The sequence below is a fragment of the Lissotriton vulgaris genome, chromosome 11 (assembly GCF_964263255.1).
Source record: "Lissotriton vulgaris chromosome 11, aLisVul1.2, whole genome shotgun sequence".
In the NCBI taxonomy this organism is placed as follows: Eukaryota; Metazoa; Chordata; class Amphibia; order Caudata; family Salamandridae; genus Lissotriton; species Lissotriton vulgaris.
Genome location: NC_141699.1, coordinates 112019156 through 112040553, shown reverse-complemented (window position 1 = coordinate 112040553; position 21398 = coordinate 112019156). Strand labels below are relative to the sequence as shown.

Genomic DNA, 21398 nt, shown 5'->3' with positions numbered 1-21398 from the left:
CCATAACATTGATTAAATCATGAGTGGCTAAGTGATTAAGTAGTTCCTCCCCTCTTTTACAGTGTAACATCCGGCCAAGAGGAGCAACTGTGTTGGCATAACCCTTGTGAATATGGGCATTAAAGTCCCCTCCCAAGATGTTTCCATCTAATGTACCGTAGCTTTGTCCAACCACTATATTGTCTATGAAATCGAACAGCCTTATAAAATTATTATTCGGTTGTGATATAAAATCATTGTTATAAAAATTAATTAGACACAACTTTATCCTGCTTGAATAGATGAAGGCCTGGAAATTCTCATCATTAGTCTCCAGGATTTTAGTGTGACATCCTGCTGTGATCTTTACCCATATTGATAGACCTCCACTAGGTCGTCCCACAGCCGGACATGGTACAAAGGAATTATGGGAAATATAGCCTTCAAGAAGCAGACTACTGGTGCACCATGTTTCCTGGAGCATTAGGATGTCGAAATTATTAATCCATTCAGTCCAGTCTATAGATTCCATTTTTGCTTTTAGACCAGCAATGTTCCAGCTTAATATAGTTAGCCTATCGGTAGGGGTAGCCATGACAGTGACAGGATCAGTTATATTTAATTCCCGTAGTGATGCTGCCCCCGCACAGGCCATGGGAGCTATAGTAGTAGTGCTTGGTTTATTATTATCAAGGGGGCCATTGTCGTTGATCATGCACCTTTCTATAGCATCAAGGGCACCCGTTGATGGTCAACTCTGACTCTCTAGGTCGGATAGGGCACTAAACCTGTTAGATAATGGGTAAATTGGTGTGACTGGGTTATATAATCTCTGTGGAGGTCTATAAAAATAACCCAAAGGTAATGGAGTCACAGCAGTTGAAGGACTAAAGTGGGTATGTTGCAGTTTTAATATATGTTTTACAGTTAAGGGATTCCTAAAGTTCATGACTATACAGTCACCATTAATATTCTTAGGTGTGGGACCAACCCAACTTACCCGTCGTACTGTCAGAATTTCCCGAGAGATCTGCATCCCAACACCTTTGTGCCTGGACAGCCAATCAATGCACTTATTCTTTAGCTGAACCCAAGACTCACTTTGATCATCTTTCAGTGGGGGGACACCTGCTAGGATTAGGACATACGGGCAAGCTTCGGGGGGCAAATGGAGGACTGGCCCTAGTTGTTTTTTGGGCCGTGCAGCGTCTATAGAACCGTTTTTGGAAGCTACTTTTTCCGGTTTCTCAGAGGCCGATTGGGAGTCCCCCGTTGGGGCTCCCATCAGCCCACCATCTACTGCCTGCAAAGCAATCTGGGATGGTGTAGCTGCAGTATGACTGTGTGAGGGCAGAAGCTGGTTTTTCCCTGTATCATTATCCCTGGTTACACTCTTAGTGCCTAATGCGCCGCAGGTGGGCCTTCCCCCCATAATGCCCCTGATGACAGCCTCCATGTCTTTCAGGAATCTGTCTCCCCTTAGCTGATCAATACTAATGGCACCTTTCCTTTTCACATCTTCCTTTTTTACCAGGCTTTCTAATCTATCCAATCTTTTAAAAATCATATTAAACTGTTTGTCCATTTGACTTTTCATTTGCTTAAAAACGGAGTCAACTATGGTCTCAATAAAGTTCCCATTTAATTTGTCCTGTAGAACACTCCCCATTGTAGGCTCAGTCTGTGTACAGGCAAAGTTTATCTCTCTTCCTCTAGAGGCAGCGACAGTGTCGCTCTCACATGATGGTACAATCTCTGTCTGGTCCCCCGCTGGATGTGGTTTTCCTTCGGGACCACATACTCTGTGGAGTTGGTTGCCCTTTGTTACGAGGTGGTTGTTTTCTTTTATTTAATGTTGGTTTAGTGGGACCTCTCTTCCTTTTCCCTCCAGCAGTGTTATCACTAGGAGTCGGGTGGGAATAGCAGTTAGGGCCGTGAGATCTTGCTGTGAGTCTATGATGGTGATTGTATTACAGTCCACTGGTGAAACAGCGGATGGTATTGCCGGCAAAACTGTTTTTTAAAATTGTAACCACTGGGGAGAGCGGCAAGACATCATTCGTACAAATAGACTGAGGTTCTGGTTGTTCTCGATGCGAGTTTGACAATCCCATAGACATTCTTCTTTCAGTGTTAGCTATCTCTGTAGAGACTAAGTTAAAGGCATCTTCCAGCATGCTTTCGATTGAGGCAGGTATAATAGAGGGGGCTTTAGTAGGCCTGGAAGTGGGATTAATGTTACGTTTTCCCATATTTAATGATAGGCTCACCTTTGTAGCAGCTATGGGGGGTGGCCGTGCCCAGCCTCTTCTGGCCCCTAATGGCCACAGATGGCCCCGCCCTTGTCCCGGACTTCTCGCGGGGCGAGAGGCGTTCCCTGAAGATAAGACGCCTCCTGGCGCGTGTGCTGCGTCAGTCCTGCCGCGTGGACCCCCGGGGCAGCTGGGTGATGTAGTTCCCTAGCTGTGTGTGGCACCGGGTGATTTGCGGCAGGTACTGGAGCCGTTTCCCTCACGGCGGGTGTCAGGAGGGAGGAGAGCTGATTTTCGAAGCCGTTTCCTTCACGGCTGCGTGTAAGTAGCTGGACATGCCCCTGAGCGCTTCGGCGCTCTCTGAAGATAAGGCGCTTCCTGGCACGTGTGTTGCGTCAGTCCTGCCGCGTGGACCCCCGGGGCAGCTGGGTGATGTAGTTCCCCAGCTGCGTGATGCACCGGGTGATATGCGGCAGGTACTGGAGCTGTTTTCCTCACGGTGGGTGTCTGAAGGGAGGAGAGCTGATTTTCGAAGCCATTTCCCTCACGGCTGGCGTGTAAATAGCTGGACGTGCCCCCGAGCGCTTCGGCGCTCCCTGAAGATAAGGCGCCACCTGGCGCGTGTTCTGCGTCAGTCCTGCCGCGTGGACCCCCGGGGCAGCTGGGTTATGTAGTTTCCCAGCTGCGTGTGGCACCAGGTGATTTGCGGCAGGTACTGGAGCCGTTTCCCTCACGGCGAGTGTCAGGAGGGAGGAGAGCTGATTTTGGAAGCCATTTCCCTCACGGCTGGCGTGTAAGTAGCTGGACGTGCAGTGCTAAACTTACCGTCTTCCCAGGTCCAGGAAACATGCAAAGCTGAATCAAATTTTTTTTTTTTGTTGCTACAGTTTTTGAAATTTATCTACGTGATAGCCTATTTTTACAATTTTTGTGTGTTTTCACCCTAATTTCAGGTTGTGGTGGAAACTGGTGTAAAACCCATAGGTGACTAGAAAGCCACATATTTCTGAAGAGAAGACAAAATTATTAATTTAGCAAGGGGCCATATGTGTAACTTCAGCCAGGTTTTCCCAAAAAAAAATAACTTTTGAAATAAAGGAATATTGAAAAAGAGTGGAAAAAATTGACCATTTTAGACATTGTTTTCATTTGTAACTTTTTGTCACGATGGCCGATTTACAAAACCAATATACCATTACGTCCGCTAAACTGTTCTGGTAGTGGGCATATAGGGAGATTAAATTGTCCAAGAACCCAGGGTACCTTGAGCCAATAACTGTGCTACACCTTACAATGATTTTTTATTATCTACTGCGTGTAGACCAATTCATATGGTGAAATATTTAGACTGAATAATGGGTATCGAGGAAACCTGTGTATTTCTGAAATTGATTCCAGAAATGGAGTTTAGGAGCAGTGGTTATTTGTACATCTCTGAATTTGTGGGTACCCATTTTGGCATGTGATTCAGATGGTATGTTTTTTTTTCTCAAAATGTCTTCTTTCTTACACGCTGGCTTACATTTGGAAGACACATATGCAGTGAAATTCAATTGTAATAACAAATGTCCTACAATAAATAGCAATAAAAAATAAATAATAACAAATGTCCTATTATTCTATGTTCCTACATGTGTTCCAGTAAATATCGTACCTGCCTTGTGTGGGTAGGCCTAGTGCCCGTGCCCGGAAATGGCCCAAAACGCAACATGGAAAATCACACCTTCCTTGTGTGGGTAGGCCAAGTGCTCGTGCCCGGAAATGGCCTAAAACGCTACATGGACACACCACATTTTCCACTGAAAGCGGCCCCCTTTTTTTTTTTTTTGCAATATAAGTGGTTGTGGATTATGGGCCCTAGTTCAGTCTGCACCCATGGAAAACTAGCAAACCTGTACATTTTGTACAGAAAATCAAGAAAGCCCTGATGAGAATCTGGGTATTTACTTCCCTGGATTCGAAACGCGTCGGCACAATAAAGGAGCATAATAATATAAGGAAACCAAACTTTGGCTTTGTGATAGTCCGAATTTACTTTTGCTATCATTTAAATTTGTCAATTATTTTTGGTTGATTGCTCCGTTGGATTAGAAACATTTTGTCTTATATTTGGACATTGATTCATTCATTTGCAATCCAAGAAAGGTCATAAATGTTTGTTTTTTCTTGTGTAAAGTTTTGTACTTTCAATGTATTATGTTAAGTTTGTCTTGGCCAACAATTGCATCCATCCATGTTAATCCATGGATGTTTAGTTATCACATTAATACCTGAACAATTCCTTGTAACAAGCTATTCTAATGTAGTTCTCTGGTGTGGATGGGTGTTACTTAGATCCAGTACTGATATTATGCCAAACTACGGGTAAGATTCCTTGTCTCCATTTCGATATCTCATTACCACCTTTCTTGCATTTTATTGTTACTCATGATATATTGCAGGAGTATTGCAGGAGTTGTCGTTGACTGAATTACGTTGACTGAATTATCACACAATTTATGAATCAGTGTTTTTTTTTTTCTTCTTGAAAAATGTTAAACCATTGTGTGAATATTGGAGTTAGGCTTTATTGGAGCATATTTTTGTTTATTTTACCCACTGTTTTTGTAATCTCCTTTTGCTTAGGTAAACTTGAACTTCCCCTTGCAAAGATGGCGCATACGCTTTCTAGGGAAAACCTAAAAAAGTTACTCATGCAAATTGTTTTGTTTTTATCTTGCCCCCACAGAAGTGTACCCTAGTCTTTAATATTGGGAATGGTAGGCTTTATTGTTTTCAATGGACCAGCAGCCATTTTTAATTATCAACGAAAGTAGTAAGTACTCTCTTTTTTACATTCTCTAGCAACTGCTAAAAACTAGTTAAACAAGACAGTAACGTTACAGAATAGTGCAATATAAGACTGGCTGTGCTGCATTTCGCACAAGCTTCACGCAAATTGACTGGCACGAAGGCACAAGTAGTACCAAGAGCACCAATCACTCATTCAATCTCTTCCAAAAGTTCACTTCCACACTCAGCCTCGTCCTTTCCAGCACATTCCACACCAGAGCAATACTGGGACACGATAGACAATGGAAGGTGAAAGACTGAGTCTGATTCACGCGTTCCAGCGACGCCCAAGGGAGCGGGCGGGACTCCCCTGCCCACAGCGCGGCCTCTCAGTACTGGTTTGAGCAGGTACAGTGGAGTGGCCCGGGGTAGATGCTACAGAGGTTTGGGTGAGGTATGCCGGTTGCCACGGCGGCTGGAAGCGATGCAGTCCAGCTGCAAAATGCCCCGACACAGGCCAGCCTTTGTGCCCCACACAGCAGCTCATTATGCACCACGATCACCATACAGGTGCGAACAAGCAAGGCGCACCGGGCACGTGCTGGCCAGCCCCCGGCAACCGCCTGGCTTCCTCGGACACAGAGTCACTTACCTACAGAAAGGAAAGATCGGATAGAGACTTGGCCGGTTATAGGGATGTTATGATACACCATCCTAGGAGGTTTCTGGCACTGAAATTGCTTCTTGGTCCAAGTGTTGCGCTAGCTTTGAATTCAGGACCATCATTTACGCCCAGTGCACGAGTCGGGCATACACGCAGGTAGATCGCATCCATCCATCAAGATGGACAGCGTTAATAGTTTTTTATTGGGGGGGTTGAGAGGGGGGTAGGGCGGCGGGGGACGAAAACCTCAGTAGGTTTGTTGGATTTTTTTTTTAACCATAGTAACCTCCATAAACGTGGAGAAAACGTTAAAGACAACATTGAAATAAGAAGATTACTACAGCGCAAAAAAAGCGCATTGGCCGCTAATTGCATATTAGCACGAGGAAAACTCAAGCAGACATTAAAACCGAGCGGGAATATTTCGGCAAGGGGTTTTGCACCCTGTACAGTGCAAGGCTTAGAATGAAGCAGGCGGACAACAGATCGCGGAGGAGAAACTATCAAGGTAGAAAGAAGGATTCAGAAAGTTAGAACACTACAAAGTAAGTGACGACAACATGGGGGAGCGGAGGGGATGCGCATGTAGGCACTTTGAGGACCACAGCCATTAATTAGTACATCAGCATACACGAACAAAACATGAAAGTCCCTAGATGCAAAACTGAACACAACGAGAGACGCTATGAACAATGCTTATGGAAGAAAGCCATGTGTCCAGGCAGTTCGACTAAACAGCAAATAATTTTGCTGAAGGCAGGCTGCCACAAAACAGCTAAGTTAAACCAAAGAAAGCCATTCGATCACATTTCCACTACTACTGCAATACATTTCCCCATTTGAAAGCTCCACACGTGAGAAAACATAAGAAAACATCTCAGAACAAAAAAAATACCACATTTCTTATGGATGTTCCCACATTCAAAGCAGCATGTAGATCAATGCAGGACTCCTAGGGGTCTAACGGACATGAATTTTCATTACAGCTCCCACTGACTAGTGATGTGCTATATATTTCACTTCGTCTCCGGAATGGATGCAGCTCTGGATCCAAAAAGCTAGATAGCAACATGTTTTTTTTTACTGTAGCAGAAGTATTCATAAGACAGTATACCAGGACAAGGCATGTTGCGAGCAGCGGAAATCGGATTACCAAAATAATACAGAATATGATGCAAGGTGGAACATATGTTTAAGAAACTACTAGAGAGCATAGTTGACATTCTTGGAATACTAATTAAACATTCACAGGAAACTGTACATATTTTTAAGCTAAGGCACAGCAAGACAAGTGATTTTACCCAGAACTACAGGATCCATGATAAAGTGTGAAACTGGGATTAGAACCTAGGTCTCTTAGTTCCACTTGCTATGCACTTTATCCTAAACTACATTTTAGGATTGGCAAATCTAAGGAAACACTAGGGATCAATTTAAGCGAACCGGCAGAGACCTCAATTGAGAATAAATTTAAAGAAAACAAGCTCTTGGCATTGCTGTGGGGAGGGGGGAGAGGAAAAATGCGAGACACGGCCTGGCGGCCTGGCGGCCTGGCGGCCGTGAAGCAGTGGGCGGGGAGAGGAGAAATGGGAGACACGGCCTAGCGGCCGTGAAGTGTGAAGCAGTGGACGGGGTAGCCCTTTGAAGTGAAGCTCTCAGAGGGAAAAGCGTGTGCTTGTGTTCACGTGAACTTTCAGAAATCCGCCCGATGGTTTGAGAACGATCTTGCCCACTAAAATTCTCCCCTATCCATTCCTTGCGGAACGGGATAGGCGAGCCCTAATACGGGGAAATGTAATAAAAAAAATATAAAAAAGGGTTAAGGGCAGGGGTAATTATAAGGAGTGGAGGCTGGGGGGGTATAAGGGGAGAGGTATAACCTTTAACACGCGCATGCCCTCACCATGCATAAATTAACAACGAAAAAGTTCTTAATCTATGCGTGGTAAAGGAATATTTGTGGTAAAGGGTAAGCGTGGTAAAGGTATGCGTTGCAACGGAATACGTTGTAACGACATACAACCCCCTTGCTTCAGCTTGTTTAGTGCCAGTCTATCTATTTGGTCTGATTTGAGCAATGTTTAGTGTTTAACAGTTCTCGTTCATCTAATCATGTCACAAGTTTTTTTTTTTGCCCTTAAGATACCTGGTTTAATATCAGTTTGTCCGCTGTACATGGTTTTGAACTCTGCTCCGTGTTAAATGAAGTCGCATTTTGTGTGTGATTTTATAAGAATGAAATCGGGGGGAGGGGGGGGTGACGCAACCTGAAAACCTGTCTGCTGGACTCAAGCATTCACAGCTTTATGCGATATACATCGCATAAAGTAGAAATGTGGATTCTCTGGATCACACTTCTGGTGTGAATAGTGAATCTCACGGAAAAGACGTTCCGTGTCACGTGATCGGATCTCAGTCAGACTTCAGGCGTGTGGTTCAGTTACGGAATTGAACGCAGAGGATTTGGCATAGTGTGGAACGAAAGGCAGAAATCGGAATACCGTGTTGTGCAAAGACCGCGCAGCTGACTATTTCTGACAGAATATTCATCATGAGATTCATTATTCACACCAGAAGCGTGATCCCGAGAATCCACCTTTCTACTGTCCTATACACATAGGAAATTTCCATTGATGAATCCCCTGAAGAAGGGACAATTCAGTCCCGAAATGCATTGGGCTCAACAAGTCATCTGTGATTTACAAATGTTGTGATATCAAGAGATTACTCATAAATTGTTTTTTAAGTATCATGTAATTAATTATATATATTGTACGAATAGTACTTATGGCTACTATTGATATTCTTTGTTCTACAAATAGAATATTTAAAGAAACAAGAGTCTTTGTATGAATATTATTTAAATGTTTGTGAAAAAATTATTTAATCGGATGTATATCGCATAAAGTTGTGCATGCTTGAGTCCAGCAGACCGGTTGTTAGGTTGGTCCCCCCTTCATATGTAGCATTCATGTGTTAATAGGTATACACCGTCAGGCAGAGCACAATGATCAATCTCATGGTTTAAGTTTAAAGTATCAGTTAAAAGGTGTGCATAGTCCACACTCTGTTTAATGATTTGATAGGAAGACATTTAGGGAACATCTCCTGGCTGTAAGCTGCGTACTTCAGATACAGAGCAAAGCATTCAATTGAAAGTGTTCCTTCCATTACCCTCCACGTTGATGCCTCCCCTGGTCAAAGAAAAGAGGAAGCGCTAAAGTGCTGCGGTTCTGCAGTTAAACCTGCAGGGTAAACCGTGCCATTATCATATGGTCCGGCAGTCGGCTTGTGTGGGGATGTCAAAGAGTGCCAGAGATTGGCAAAGGGCACTTCTTTGGTCCCGCTCCCTTTACTCTGTCATTCGCTCCCTCGCCTTGGACCCTAGTGGGGTAAAGCGCAGTGGCTTGGGTTTCCATGGACGTTGAGATGCTGCTGTTGCACTCTTTTCAGCACTGGCCAACCCTTACCATAGAAGTTGCTAAAATCACTTTCCGCAAACAGAGTGTCTAGCCGTGTAATCTAGGAGCAGCATAATGGTATATTATGATGTTATCTTCCAATGTGGCTTATGTGTCCGATCAGGCCAGCCGAGGTCTGGTCTTTAATCCTCCAAATAAGATTTTGTACGTTCGTTAGGAGACCTGAGCGTCTGAGGCATCCAAGGCATGGGAGGATCTGAGATTCCAAAAGAGTTACTGAGGGTGAGAACTCGCCCAGACTGCAGCGTAGCACAGCAGTATAATGTCAACAGGGGTAGGAGCAGACCTCGACTCCAGTACATGGATAGTTAGAACAATCCATGTACTGGAGGGTAGATGTGGTTTTTGTTTGCAGTGGGGGGTATGGTGTCTGTGGACATTTGGAAATATGCATACATTGCATCTTTTGAGTCACAGTAAGTGTAAATGAAACATTTATTTGACTATAATTTTCGAAAGGGATTGTCTCTGTTGTAGTGGTGTAGAAAAGCAAGCCCTGTAGCTCTAGTCGGCGCCACAAATAGGTGATACCTTTTGCATCTTTCCTGTGACTGTGCACCTAGCTGTGAGCTTTCATGAGAGCCTTATGGGTGCAGGTAGGCCAATATGTACAACGATGACGTAAAGCCCCTAATGTCCAGCTCCATGCCAGTCCTGCCCTCCGATCCATCTCTGACTACACCCCTTCCAAATTCTGTTGTATCTGCTGTAAACAATACTACCATGAATGTGGTCTACCCTTATAATTCATTGAACTGAAAAGAGGACAGTGTCACAGCATTCTGATAATGACTCCGATAGAACACTTGATGGTACACACAGTCTGGAACAAGTGTCCCTTTATGAATATGTTCGGGCCATCAAGAAACATCCCTAGATAATTTATCAGAGGTGCAGTCTTGAAGATCTGTCTTGGACCCCTTCTCTGGTGCCCATAATCTATATACAACATTCCTAAAACTATGCCAGAGGTTTCCATCCCTGATCACCTTTCCATATTGCAGCACCACCATTCGATCCCTTAGGTTAGAGGGGTCCTTCATCCGAGATTATCTCGCAAGATACCGTCTGAAGACAATCTTGGTTACTGCGGCATTTAGAGAAGTTGATGCTGCTGCCTGAAGCAGATAAGAGACGAGTATTGAGGAGAGCTGCTGCCGCAGCGCATGTTTACCTTTAGCAGGGAACACTTCCTCTGTGGCTCTTCTGATAATATAGTGCGCTACTTCCCCCAAGAAACTCTAGTTCACAAGTTGCTCTACTCTGCGCTCTCCTGGGATACCACATAGTAGTAGGTTTTGGATGTTGGGCTTTTATATGACATTTTAACCATGTTAGAAATGTTTATTTTATTCTCGTTGTTCGCAGCATTACTTCTTGGAGTTATGATATCCTGTGTGATTGTTTGTAGTTAATACTTTTATTTAACCCCTCAAGTGCTGCTGACGGCCAATGGTCGTCAGCAGCGCTACCTCCCCAGTGCTGCGCACGACCATTGAACGTCCATTCAGCACTAGTTCTAATGGACAGCGCAGCACTGGGGAGAAATGTTTACACGCAGCTAAGGTGTTAAGTGTCTATTTTTGTGTGTGTGTGTGTGTGTGTGTGTGTGTGTAGCTTTGAATAATTAAATAGGTTTTCTGTAACCACAATGCCACTAATTCCCTTTTAGAGAATGTTAGTAACCCAAAAGCAAATAATTTCACCTATTGAGTGGAGTTTCGCAGGACTACAAGAACCTGTCTTGCGCATTCAGCGCTGGTGCATTGAACTAAGTTCACTTAGGCCACCTGCGGGTGGTAAAGCAAACCATGGAGAGCTACGCCAGGGTCATAGCTTACGCATCATCCAGAGGCATTGTCATGCAACTGTTTGTGCCCTTCTGTGTTAAAGGCAGAAGATGGCCACAGTCACATTACGTCAGTTGCCCTGAAGAAGAGCTGAATTAAGAGCAAATCTGCTCAGACACTAGAATCACTGGCTTTCATCCAGTACAATAGAAGGTGGCTCAGCATGGTATGTGCAGGGAGCATAGGTGAATAAAAGACACTAAAGTGAACTTTATAGATTGGAGCTTTTTGTGATTGACCAAGATGACCATGTGACTGGGTACAGCAAACAGATGATAAGCAGATGTGTTATGGAGCTTAGCTGTGCTGGAGATGTAACAGGAAATTATATAAAGGCTGTGCATGGTCTCTTTAGGAGCTTTGCTCCATACTGACCTGGCAAGAGTCTTCAAGGGATGGTACACGGACTGTGAACTTCCATAGGTGGTGTGAAAATGGTGTCGCAGTGAAGGGTTTTTGTATTTGGAGTTCCCATTGTAGACGTTAGCTCCCCAGGTCTGACCAGATGCAGGTTGTGCAGGCTTACTCTGTAAGGTATGTGTGGCTGTTAACCTTCCTGCTGGAGAGCACAGCAGGTGTAGTGATTTTCAAGAGGCTCGCAACTTGATCTAGCTTCAAATTGAAAGGACTTCCTTTCATGATGCACCTGATTTAAAATGCTATTGATGAAGTTTAGCCCTCTTGTTTCATTTACCATTTCTTTCATTGCTGCAAGGGTGAGCCGAATGCTAATCAACCCTGATGTTCGCAACACAATCCACCCTGGGGACAATATCCTGGAGATCAATGGTGAACCAGTGCGCTCACTGCCGGTGGAAGAGGTATTTTTGTCCCCAGTCTGTTCCTTAGAGACTCTCCAGCCTGTACTTCTTGAGCTGTGCGTTTAAAGTGGTCTTCGTCCTATTCTTCTAAAGCTGTTGTGCTTTTACAACTCTCTTCAGCCTTTCCTTCCTAAACCCTCTTCCCGCTATGCTCTGAAGTGCTCTATTTGTATTCAAGCTTTCTCCGGTCTGTACTGTAAAGTGCTGTCTGATGTGTGCTCTACAGCACTTTAAGACTTTTGCTATGAAAGGCTTTCCCACCGGTGCCGTCCAGTGCTATGAAGCACTTTTATTTCCATGCTGTGACCTGCACATTGAAGCACTTTCTGACCTGCAATCTCACTCACTCGTTCCCATCTGTATTTTGAAACGAGCGTTTCCAGCAAGTGCTCTTCAGCTGTCTCCAGTCTTTCTTTATTGCCCTCAACTTCGGCACATGAGAATAGACGGATTGGAATACAGCCCGAGCGATGGCCAATGGCTGAAATGTATTCAAGCATTCCACCCATTACCTTGTTTTTGATGTCCTCCACTTCAGCACAACCTACCACTGTAATGCAGTGCATTGGCTAGCTGCTGTTGCCACACAGCTGAGGATTAGCCCTTGTATATCAGAAGAAGCAAAAGAACTACTGAAAGATAAACATTTCTGAGGACCCTATGCTTTCCCTTCCTTTTCTGTTTCTTTGCCCATGGTGGTTTCCCAGTAGTGCTCCTACGACATCTGGCTCCCTTTTCCCTTGCCTCCAATACCTCCAATCCTACCCCAGAAGTGTTCTACCTCTTTTCCTGTTGCTCTTATCTAGCTCTGCTATTTCTGCACCTTCTCGTTTTCAGGCTCATTTCCTAACCCCTAGCTCTACTCTAACCTCTGTCTCACTATTGTCGTCCAGAAACCTGCATTCTCGTCCATGTCGCGTCTCTGGAATATTCCACCCCTAACCCCAATGACATCTTGCCCTTAGACCTCTATTGTATAATCCCCAAATCCTCACCCAAACCATTCTCTAGCATTGTATTGCCTCCTAAACACTATCTATTCTTATGACCTCTACCCTTTCCCATTCGTGCCCTTGATTGTTCTTCATTCCATCTGTAGCTAACTCTTCCTCTCTTGTATTTACACTGTATCGAGCTATAACCTGAGGCATGCCCCTTTTCCTCTATCCCACAGCTCTTACTGTAATGTCCCATTCTCTGTACCTGATTCCCGAGCCCTACTATATCAGAACACTATCCTCCTTCTACACTTGGTCTGGTGATACCTTTATAGCCTTCACCCATCATCGCTTCCTCTGCGTCACTACCCCAGACCTCCATACCTTCCCCTACAGTGCTATTACCACTTTGTTTCTTTTTCTTTCACAGAACCTCCCTCTTTTGCTGATCCGAAGTAATACTCTTACCTCAAACCTCTAATGTTCCCTGGCCCACCCTCCATTTCCCAGCCGCTTTCTCCTCTGCTCCTAGTCTCCCCTCCTCCATTTCACGTTGCATCATTGTGCTTAAACCCTCCTTTCATTTTCTACTCCTAACACCTCCCCAGCTCTACCATAGCATGATTTTAGATCTTCTCTCTTCTCCCTGATCAAGCTTTATCCTAATTGCTGTCACTGGGATCTTCCCATCTTTCTCGCGCACTATCAGTATTTCCACTGCATTGCTCTCAGATTTTTCAATGTAAACATATTGTTGATTTGCTTGCTGAGCATTATCCTCCATCTGCTGTCTACCAGGTAAAACATAATTTTCTGGTTGCCTCTCATCTGCCGCAATGCTGTCACCACCTTCACTCCCTTGCCGTGACCTACCTCCTTCATTGCTCTTACCTTGTCTCTTCTTCGGACTATGAAGGAAACCCCAACAACCCTTCCTCCATCAAGTGCTCAGCACTTCTGGTGTTGCTCTCATCTCTGCTGCTTTCTTTTTCAGGTGCAAGATCTGCTTCACCGTGCTGGACAGAAACTGCAGCTGCTGGTCGAACATGACCCTGTGTCACAGCAGCGCATCCGAACTCAGCCGGAGGTTGGATTGCAGCCTTCATCACAGCCTTCATCAAGACCTTCCTCACCCACCATCTCCGGCCCGGACAGCAAAGATGTGCTTGATGTCACACACCGGCGACGCTCACTCCGGTACATCCTTAATCCCGGCATATGAGAATACAGTTTGAGGGACGATGGGTCAGGCAGCACACATAAGGGTGTGAGAGAAGGCGGCAAGCGGTGGCAATTATAATGCATGGGACTGCAGGCATTATGGTTTGACCATGTGTGGCACGTAGGGAAAAGCAGACTCTGTAAAAGAAGTGGTGTAAAGAAGGGCAGAGTGTGGATAAGGAGCAGGGGCAAAGCACAGTGGTGGGGGACTGTTAGAGAAAGCATGAGAACAAAGACAAGCAGGCTGAATCGGTTAAAATTTAGTATTTTATTAAGGGCAGGCGGTTAGTGTGAGGAACATTTTTTGAAAAAATAGGGTATAAAAAAATAGCAAAAATCCTTTGTTCCAGGTGGAATTTACCGGAAAAAAATCCTTTCTGTTTCATGTATCAGGAATGTCCTTGAACTTGTCACAACTCTAGTGGCAGTGTTTAAAATGCAAACTGCTTTAATTGGTGTTTGGGAGTGAGAAATTTCTTGGTGTGAGGAGTAGCAACGTTGGGCAAAAGCCACAAGTGAAAGATGAGTGTGTAAAAGGGTCGTGGATAGGCAGATGGTGAATGGGCAAGAGTCAGAGTAAAAGGTCAAAGAGAAGAGTAGGCAGAGAACACTAAAGAGGAAAGGGAGTAACTGTGTTCAAGCGGATTAATCAGGGGTCCAACAGGAAGGAACATTATTTTGAGAGGGATTACAGTAGGTGAATGGAGAGGAGTCTACAGAAGTGGCTCAATGGTTCGGTGCTACTGAAATCAAATTAAGAGGTTGGGATATGAGTCGTAAGAAGTTAGGCCATCGCAGGGGATTTTGAATCAAGTGACAGGATGATGAAAAGGGAGAGCAGAGTAAAGGAGGTCAGAGATAAACTAACAAATAGTGAAAAGGAACAAAAGGTGATGAGAATAAGAATAAAGAACCTGAATTGAAGTTAATTCTGGTGAAAAGAAAGTAGTAAAGGTAAATAGAAAGACAAGTGAAGGTGTGAGCGAGTGGAAAGCAAAGGGACAAAGAAGATGAGCACCAATGACAGCGGAACAGTGAAGGGGCAGAAGGAGGTTAACAATATGGCAAGAAATTGCACAGAGGAACGAGGGGACAGTGAGAGGCAGCAAGAGTAGGTAATGAAGCTGCAAGCAGGTGTGGAACAAGACAATTGCCTCGAAGGGGTGAGGGAAGTTGAGAGTGGGAAGTAAAAGGCAATGAAGAATGACCTATCGAGAAACAAAACCCAAGGGTTGTAGAACTTGTGTAATGAGTTTGTTTAAACCGAGCAAGCCATCAGTTAAGTGGCCGGAGAGCAGAGGCATGTGTTTCATGATGGCTGTTTTTGCCCTCTCCTTTTCTTCAGGCGCAGTAACAGTATCAGCAAATCCCCAGGGCCATCCTCTCCAAAGGAGCAGAGTGCAGCAAGCAGAGACATTGGCCGCTCAGAGTCTCTCCGCTCCTCCAGCAGCTACTCACAACAGATATTCCGGCCCTGCGACCTTGTGCATGGAGAGGTGCTTGGTAAAGGCTTCTTTGGTCAGGCCATTAAGGTGAGAAGGCCCATTATAAAGGAAGGAATAGACTGATATTGTGATACCAGGAAGGGTGATACGAGGGTGGTAAGAAGGTAGGAAGCTAGGATATATATATATACTCAAGAAAGGCACCTTGTTCAGAAGATTTGTACATTCAAAATTAAGTTCTAATATGTGATCATAGTTGTTAGTATCCAAGTTACTGTATTCCACAAAAGGATGGTAATTGGATGTCTGAATTCTTTTCATTTCTAACACAGCAGAAACTTTCAAAATTTTAGACCCTGCAGTAACAGAATGTTCGAGGCATATGTGCTGTAGATACCCTTGCTTTGCATACTCCTGCCATCTACTGGTGGGTCCGGATGTTTGCATGTTGGTTTTTTTTTCCGAAGAAGGCTTTCCAGATATGAGGTAAGATGACTTCTCCTTTCGGTGAAGGTGCATTTGGGTATCAACTCCATTGTTAGATTATTTTTTTCCACCATCAGGTTCGGACGTGTATTGCTGCGCTCCGGTTCGAATGCGTTCTTCAGGTTCCCCTTAGTGCGCAATCCACTCTACCCTCTACAATATTGTTTCCGTATGCGTTTCTCTGTTCTCCGCTTATTGAACCGCTCAACAAATTCTCCATTCTCGATTAAACATTGTGGGCTACCGTCAGGCCTAACCGTGTCAGTCCAGCCTTCTGCCGATCGAACGGACTCCATTCTAATTATGTTCTCGGTGTCGCGCCAAGTACCCTCGCCCGACCTACATCAAGTTTGTAAATTGTGCCTCTACACGGAGCACAGGGAGTAAGACTGCAACGCTTGTAAATTGTTTTGGTCCAAGTAGACTCTACATGATCGTCGGGCCTGACAACGAGAGTTGCAACGTCAAAGCATCCTACACACTCCGGATATCTTCAGGGAAGAATCCGAGCAAGAGAGATCAAAGTGCCCACCGCAGAAGAAAAGGCCTTCTCCGTTCCAGAATCCTATTCAGAGCTTGAGATCGATCTAGATTCCGAAGATGTGCCTCTGGGACAAGGTACTGTGAGTACCGGAGACCCCTTGTCCCTTAAATCCTCTTCCAAAACACATAAGGCTCCGGCACCACCTCTGCCTTCTGGCCAATGTCGGCACTGAGGCAAAGTTTCTGACACCCCACCTCTGGGCTCGGCACCGACACAAACCGTCAAGCCTTCCAGCTCGGGACCGAGTTGACTGAAATGACCTTCATATCTGAAACCATCAGGCTCCAAGGACAAATCTAGTTCGGAGCCGAAACCCTCGGCTCCAAAACAAAAGCATGCTTCATAGCCGAAACCCTCGGCTTCTGAACAAAAACACGCTACGGAGCCGAAACCTTCTACTGCCAAAGAGAAGTCTATTTCGATGCCGAAATCGAAGGACAGTGTCTTTGAGCTTCCAGAACCAATTTTAGATGTTATTAAGGCCAATTTGGATCCTATACAGAAAAAGATCTCTATTAAACCTGATACTGGACATATTTCTGCTAAAACACCAGAAAAACACAAACTTCCTTCAGGGGACACTGTCAACAAGATTCCTCTGAAGAAGAAAGACATGACTACCAGCCCTGTTTATCCTGCCCCCAAGCCACTCTGCCTCCACCATCTTCTCCACAGTTACTAATTGAAGATCCCTTACACATAACACCTCAGGGATCTCCACATACAGATCCAGATGGGGATCATGGTGGTGGTGATACTAATTTGCCTGTAGACCCATGGAATGATAACTACATTGACCCTCCAGTAGAAAATGACCCAGATCTTTACCTTTCAAAGCCATCACCACTAGACGATAATATGGCTTACCAACAGCTTATTGATAGAGCAGCAGAGTATCATGGGTGGCTTTACATGAAGAGACATTGGAAGAGGACTTTTTATTTGAAACACTTGTTGACACACAGGTCAAGTCAAACACTTCCTATGCTGCAGGGCATGAAAAGGCATGCAGATGATGTCTTTAAAGACCCTGTCCGAGCACGTGTTTTAACTCCAAGAGTAGATATAAAATATAAACCCTCACCATCAGATACTGTGTTTATCAAAGGACAATTACCTCTTGACTCCAATGCTCGCAAAAGAGCGAACTCTCAGACCTCTGGGGATGCACCTCCCCAGATAAGGAATCAAAACTTATAGATGCCTCAGGAAAATGAGTGGCTGTTCAAGCCGCAAACCACTGGTGCATTGCAAACACACAGGGCCTACTAGCTAGATATGACAGGGCACACTGGGGATGAGATGGAGCAACTGCTCCAATATCCCCAGACAAACACAAAACTAAGGCACAGCAGTTAGTTGAAGAGGGAAAACTCCTCAATCAGATGTGCTTGGGATGCAGCTGACACCGCAGCTAAGGAGATAAATACCAGCATTCTCGTTGGATGGCATGCATGGCTTAGGATCTCAGAGGTTAAGCCTGAAGTTCAATAGTCCATTTTAAACACCCCCTTTGACAAGGAACACGTGTTTGATCCTGTAGTTGACCAGTCCTTAGAAAAGATGAAAAATGATACCAAAGTGGCGAAGTCCATGGGACCCTTCCAGTCCCCATCCAATTGGCTCCTTTTGCTGCTCATTTTACAGAGCAGGCTCCAAAACAACTTCCTCAGACCCAAATGCTTTCTCTTCTAAAGGCAACAACCAATCCTTTTCCTATAGAGGTGTCTACAGTGGAGGATGTAGAGAAAACCTTTCCAAAGACAGGGGTAAAGGCGCCACACCACTTAACATCCCTTCCTCTAACAAACAGTTTATTGCCCACACTTCCTCCTCGATCATTTAAAGTCAGTCGGGGCAAGCCTTCAACTGTTTCTCCTCATTTGGCATTCTATACCAACCGACAACTGGGTGCTCGACCTTATCCGATATGGTTATTGCCTTGAGCTCACCTCCAATCCACCAAACATTCCACCTCTAGTACACAAACTGGTCGGACCATTTGCAGTTACTCAAACGAGGTGCAATCTCTCTTAGAAAAGGGAGCCATAGAACCCCTTCCTTTTCAGTACCAAGGTTCAGGGGTGTACATTTCCATATGGTAACGCTTCAACAGCCTCATCCACTTCTACACAAGGCGATTTTGTCGTTACACCCTCAGCGGCACTAGGGCTGGGTGCAGAGTGCTGAGGCCCAATGTTATCCAATGCGGAATAGGGGGCATCCGGTTGGTGGCTGCTTACAGGCAGGCCACTGGGTTGTGGGAGCAAAGCTCCTGGTGTTAGGCTCAGGGTAAAAGGGGATGCGAGTTAGCACCCAAAGTACACCTGCAGGGGCGGTTGGGTGCAGGGTGCTGTTTTGGCTTCGGGTGCCTTGTTGATTGCAATGGGGATTCTCTGGTTTCAACAAAGACTGCAGGCTCGGAGACGGATCTTCTGGAGGTGACCACCGGTTGGAGAGGTAAGTTGGGATGCTGGGACACCGTCGGTTGGGCCACCCAAGGCCTGAGGGGCTTCGGTGCAGGTGTGTCTTTAAGCGTCTGATTTCTCTTACCAGCTCCGGTCGAAGGGATCCTCCAGAAAGAGGCTTCATCCTTCCCTGGGAGAGTTGAGGCAGGTCAGATATCACCATTATTATTATTATTATTAAACAATCTTTATTTGGCCGTAAACCCGGCCATAAAAGAAACAATACATAAAAACAACATTGTGAGAAGTTGGCCCGATATGCAACGTTCGCTATTCTAGCGACCGCTATGTATCGTTCCAACGACCCTTATGGTGTTTGGTTGTAAGTCAACCTATAGACTAGCTATCCTAGTAGCGTGGATACGAGCAGTCTAAGGCTAAAGACTCGAGAGGGCGCGTTAAGCCAGCTGTTTACCACACATGTACCCCTTGAACACCCAGTGAAAGGACACCACACAAGTGTTATGAAAATAAACAGGATATTTATTAAGATTCACAACAGCCCTGGACTCTTTATGAGGACAGGGTACTAAGCACAAACCAAATCTCTTAGGAAAATACTTCAAGTGCACAATTAAAACAAGTGTCCGAGGACACGGAAAGTTTAAGGTCTCGGGCGGACCCGATAAGGCAAGTCGGAAGCGAGGGACTCGGGACCCTAGAGTAAGGAGGCTATGCAGGCACCGAAATGCCGAGTTACCTAGCCACGAGGGCTGCGGCTGCACAAGTCTTACAGGCGTCGGGGTCTTCGCTGACGAGCCAGGAGCCGGAAGAAAAGGAGTTGCTGGCCGGCGACCAGTGATGAATAGTTCGTAGAGATCCAAGCCTGGATCAGAGATTGTGGATACCTGAAAGCAGAGGGGACCAAGTTCGTACTACTAGCCAGTAGTCAGAGGGTACCAGGATGGCACCGGTTGGCCGTCACCTCGACCAGGTGAGTGGGCGACGCTAGGCTCTGCAGTCTCACGGACCAGGAGGCGTTGTCGGCGACCACGGCGGAGGTGCGAGCTGTCCCACGAAGGATGATGCTGTCGGCGTCGCTGGGCCCAGGATGGGGCAACAAGCCTTGGCAGATCTCAGGGCCACGTGGTGGGCCTAAGATGGCGTCTTGAGTGGACCAGGAGGGTCCGGGGTGCTTCTCGCAGAGATGGAAGCAAGGGCCAGTCTGGAGCAACCAGACCAGCAGTGTTGATTGTCGGATGTCGTCACAGAAGGGCACAAGCCAGCGGCTAGTGACCAGACAACGGGCTGAGCAGCGAGCAGAAGGGCCCCACGCAGATCGTGGAGATGCTGGGAGACTGCACTTCGGTGCTAGAGCGGCTCAGGGTCGGGGCTTCTCGGACCCCAGAGCACTCACCAGGGAATCGCTTCGATGGTCGTGCTGGTTTGAGAGCGTGCAGGTTCTGATGATGGCCGGTCCCTCGAGGTCTCGTCGCACCCACAGATCACAGCTGAGCTGATGACGCGGGTAGAGGTCAGAGGTGCCAGGGAAGCCGGTTCTCGTCGAGCTGGGCCGTCGGATCCTTGAGGAAGGACTTGCAGCAAACCGCAGAGTTCTTAGATGGTGCCCGCTGATGCAGGGTGACTACTCCTTAGTCACAAGGGAGAAATCTTGAGAAGAGTCTTGAGTGTCCTTTCGTAGAAAGTAGTTCTTGATTCAAAGATGATCTAATTTGGAAGGGTCCCCGCTCCGGCCTTTATCCTAAAGAAAGGGGTGGGTACATGACTAGGTCCTGCCCTAAGGGTGGGACCAAGAAGGGGGGTAGTTACACCCCTCTCCCCTGCCGGACTTTCCCCAGGCCAGGGCTGGCGCCCCTGGAACTGGTTCTGACCGGCAGATGCGTAGTGAGCACCGGGGTGCCACTCCGCAGTCACCTTCTCGCAAAAGCCCTACCTACCCAGAATACACAAACCCTGTCTGGGACGGTGCGAACACCGCTCTCGACAGGAAACCCTTTGTCCAAGCTCTCCCCGCTGGAAGGACTCCCAGCAGCAGGAGGTCAGACTCGTGTCTGTGGTGGCAGCATCCATTTTGTGGAGCTGAGGCTTTAGTTAACTTTAACCGGGGTTCACAGTTACGTACATGTCGTGTCCCTCTAGAAGGGCGGAATGCTAACCTCGTCGCCAGAATTGGTGAGGGGGCCGCATCCCGATTCGTATGACACCTTACTCGACATGTTTTGATAACGCGACACCGAAGTTACCGATGTGGTACGCGTTATCATGGAACAGCCATTGGGTCTTGATTCCGCAAGCTGCAACCGGGCTCGGCTCGGGCCTGAACCTAGCTCACACGAGCCCACGCACTCTGCCTTCAGGATTGTTAAGGCCTGCCATAGGAGTGACTGATAGGGTCTCGGGTGTCCATTGTATGGTTAGATATAGAGCTACTATACCTAAAGCGAAGGGTGATTACACGACTTCGCCCCAGCTGTTGTGCAGCCAGTTGTGTCAAATTTAGGAGGCCAGCCAGGGG

The 21398-nt window shown here is 46.1% G+C and overlaps 1 protein-coding gene across 2 annotated transcripts in view; it reads left to right on the top strand.

Moving 5' to 3' along the window:
• Positions 1–21398, top strand: part of LIMK2 (LIM domain kinase 2) — a 345031-nt gene that overhangs the window by 197139 nt on the left and 126494 nt on the right. For both annotated transcript variants that reach the window (XM_086942843.1, XM_086942844.1), the window contains 3 exons: positions 11715–11820; positions 13753–13955; positions 15325–15511. In XM_086942843.1, the coding sequence (XP_086798969.1) occupies positions 11715–11820; positions 13753–13955; positions 15325–15511 (496 nt within the window). The remainder of the gene's footprint in view (positions 1–11714; positions 11821–13752; positions 13956–15324; positions 15512–21398) is intronic.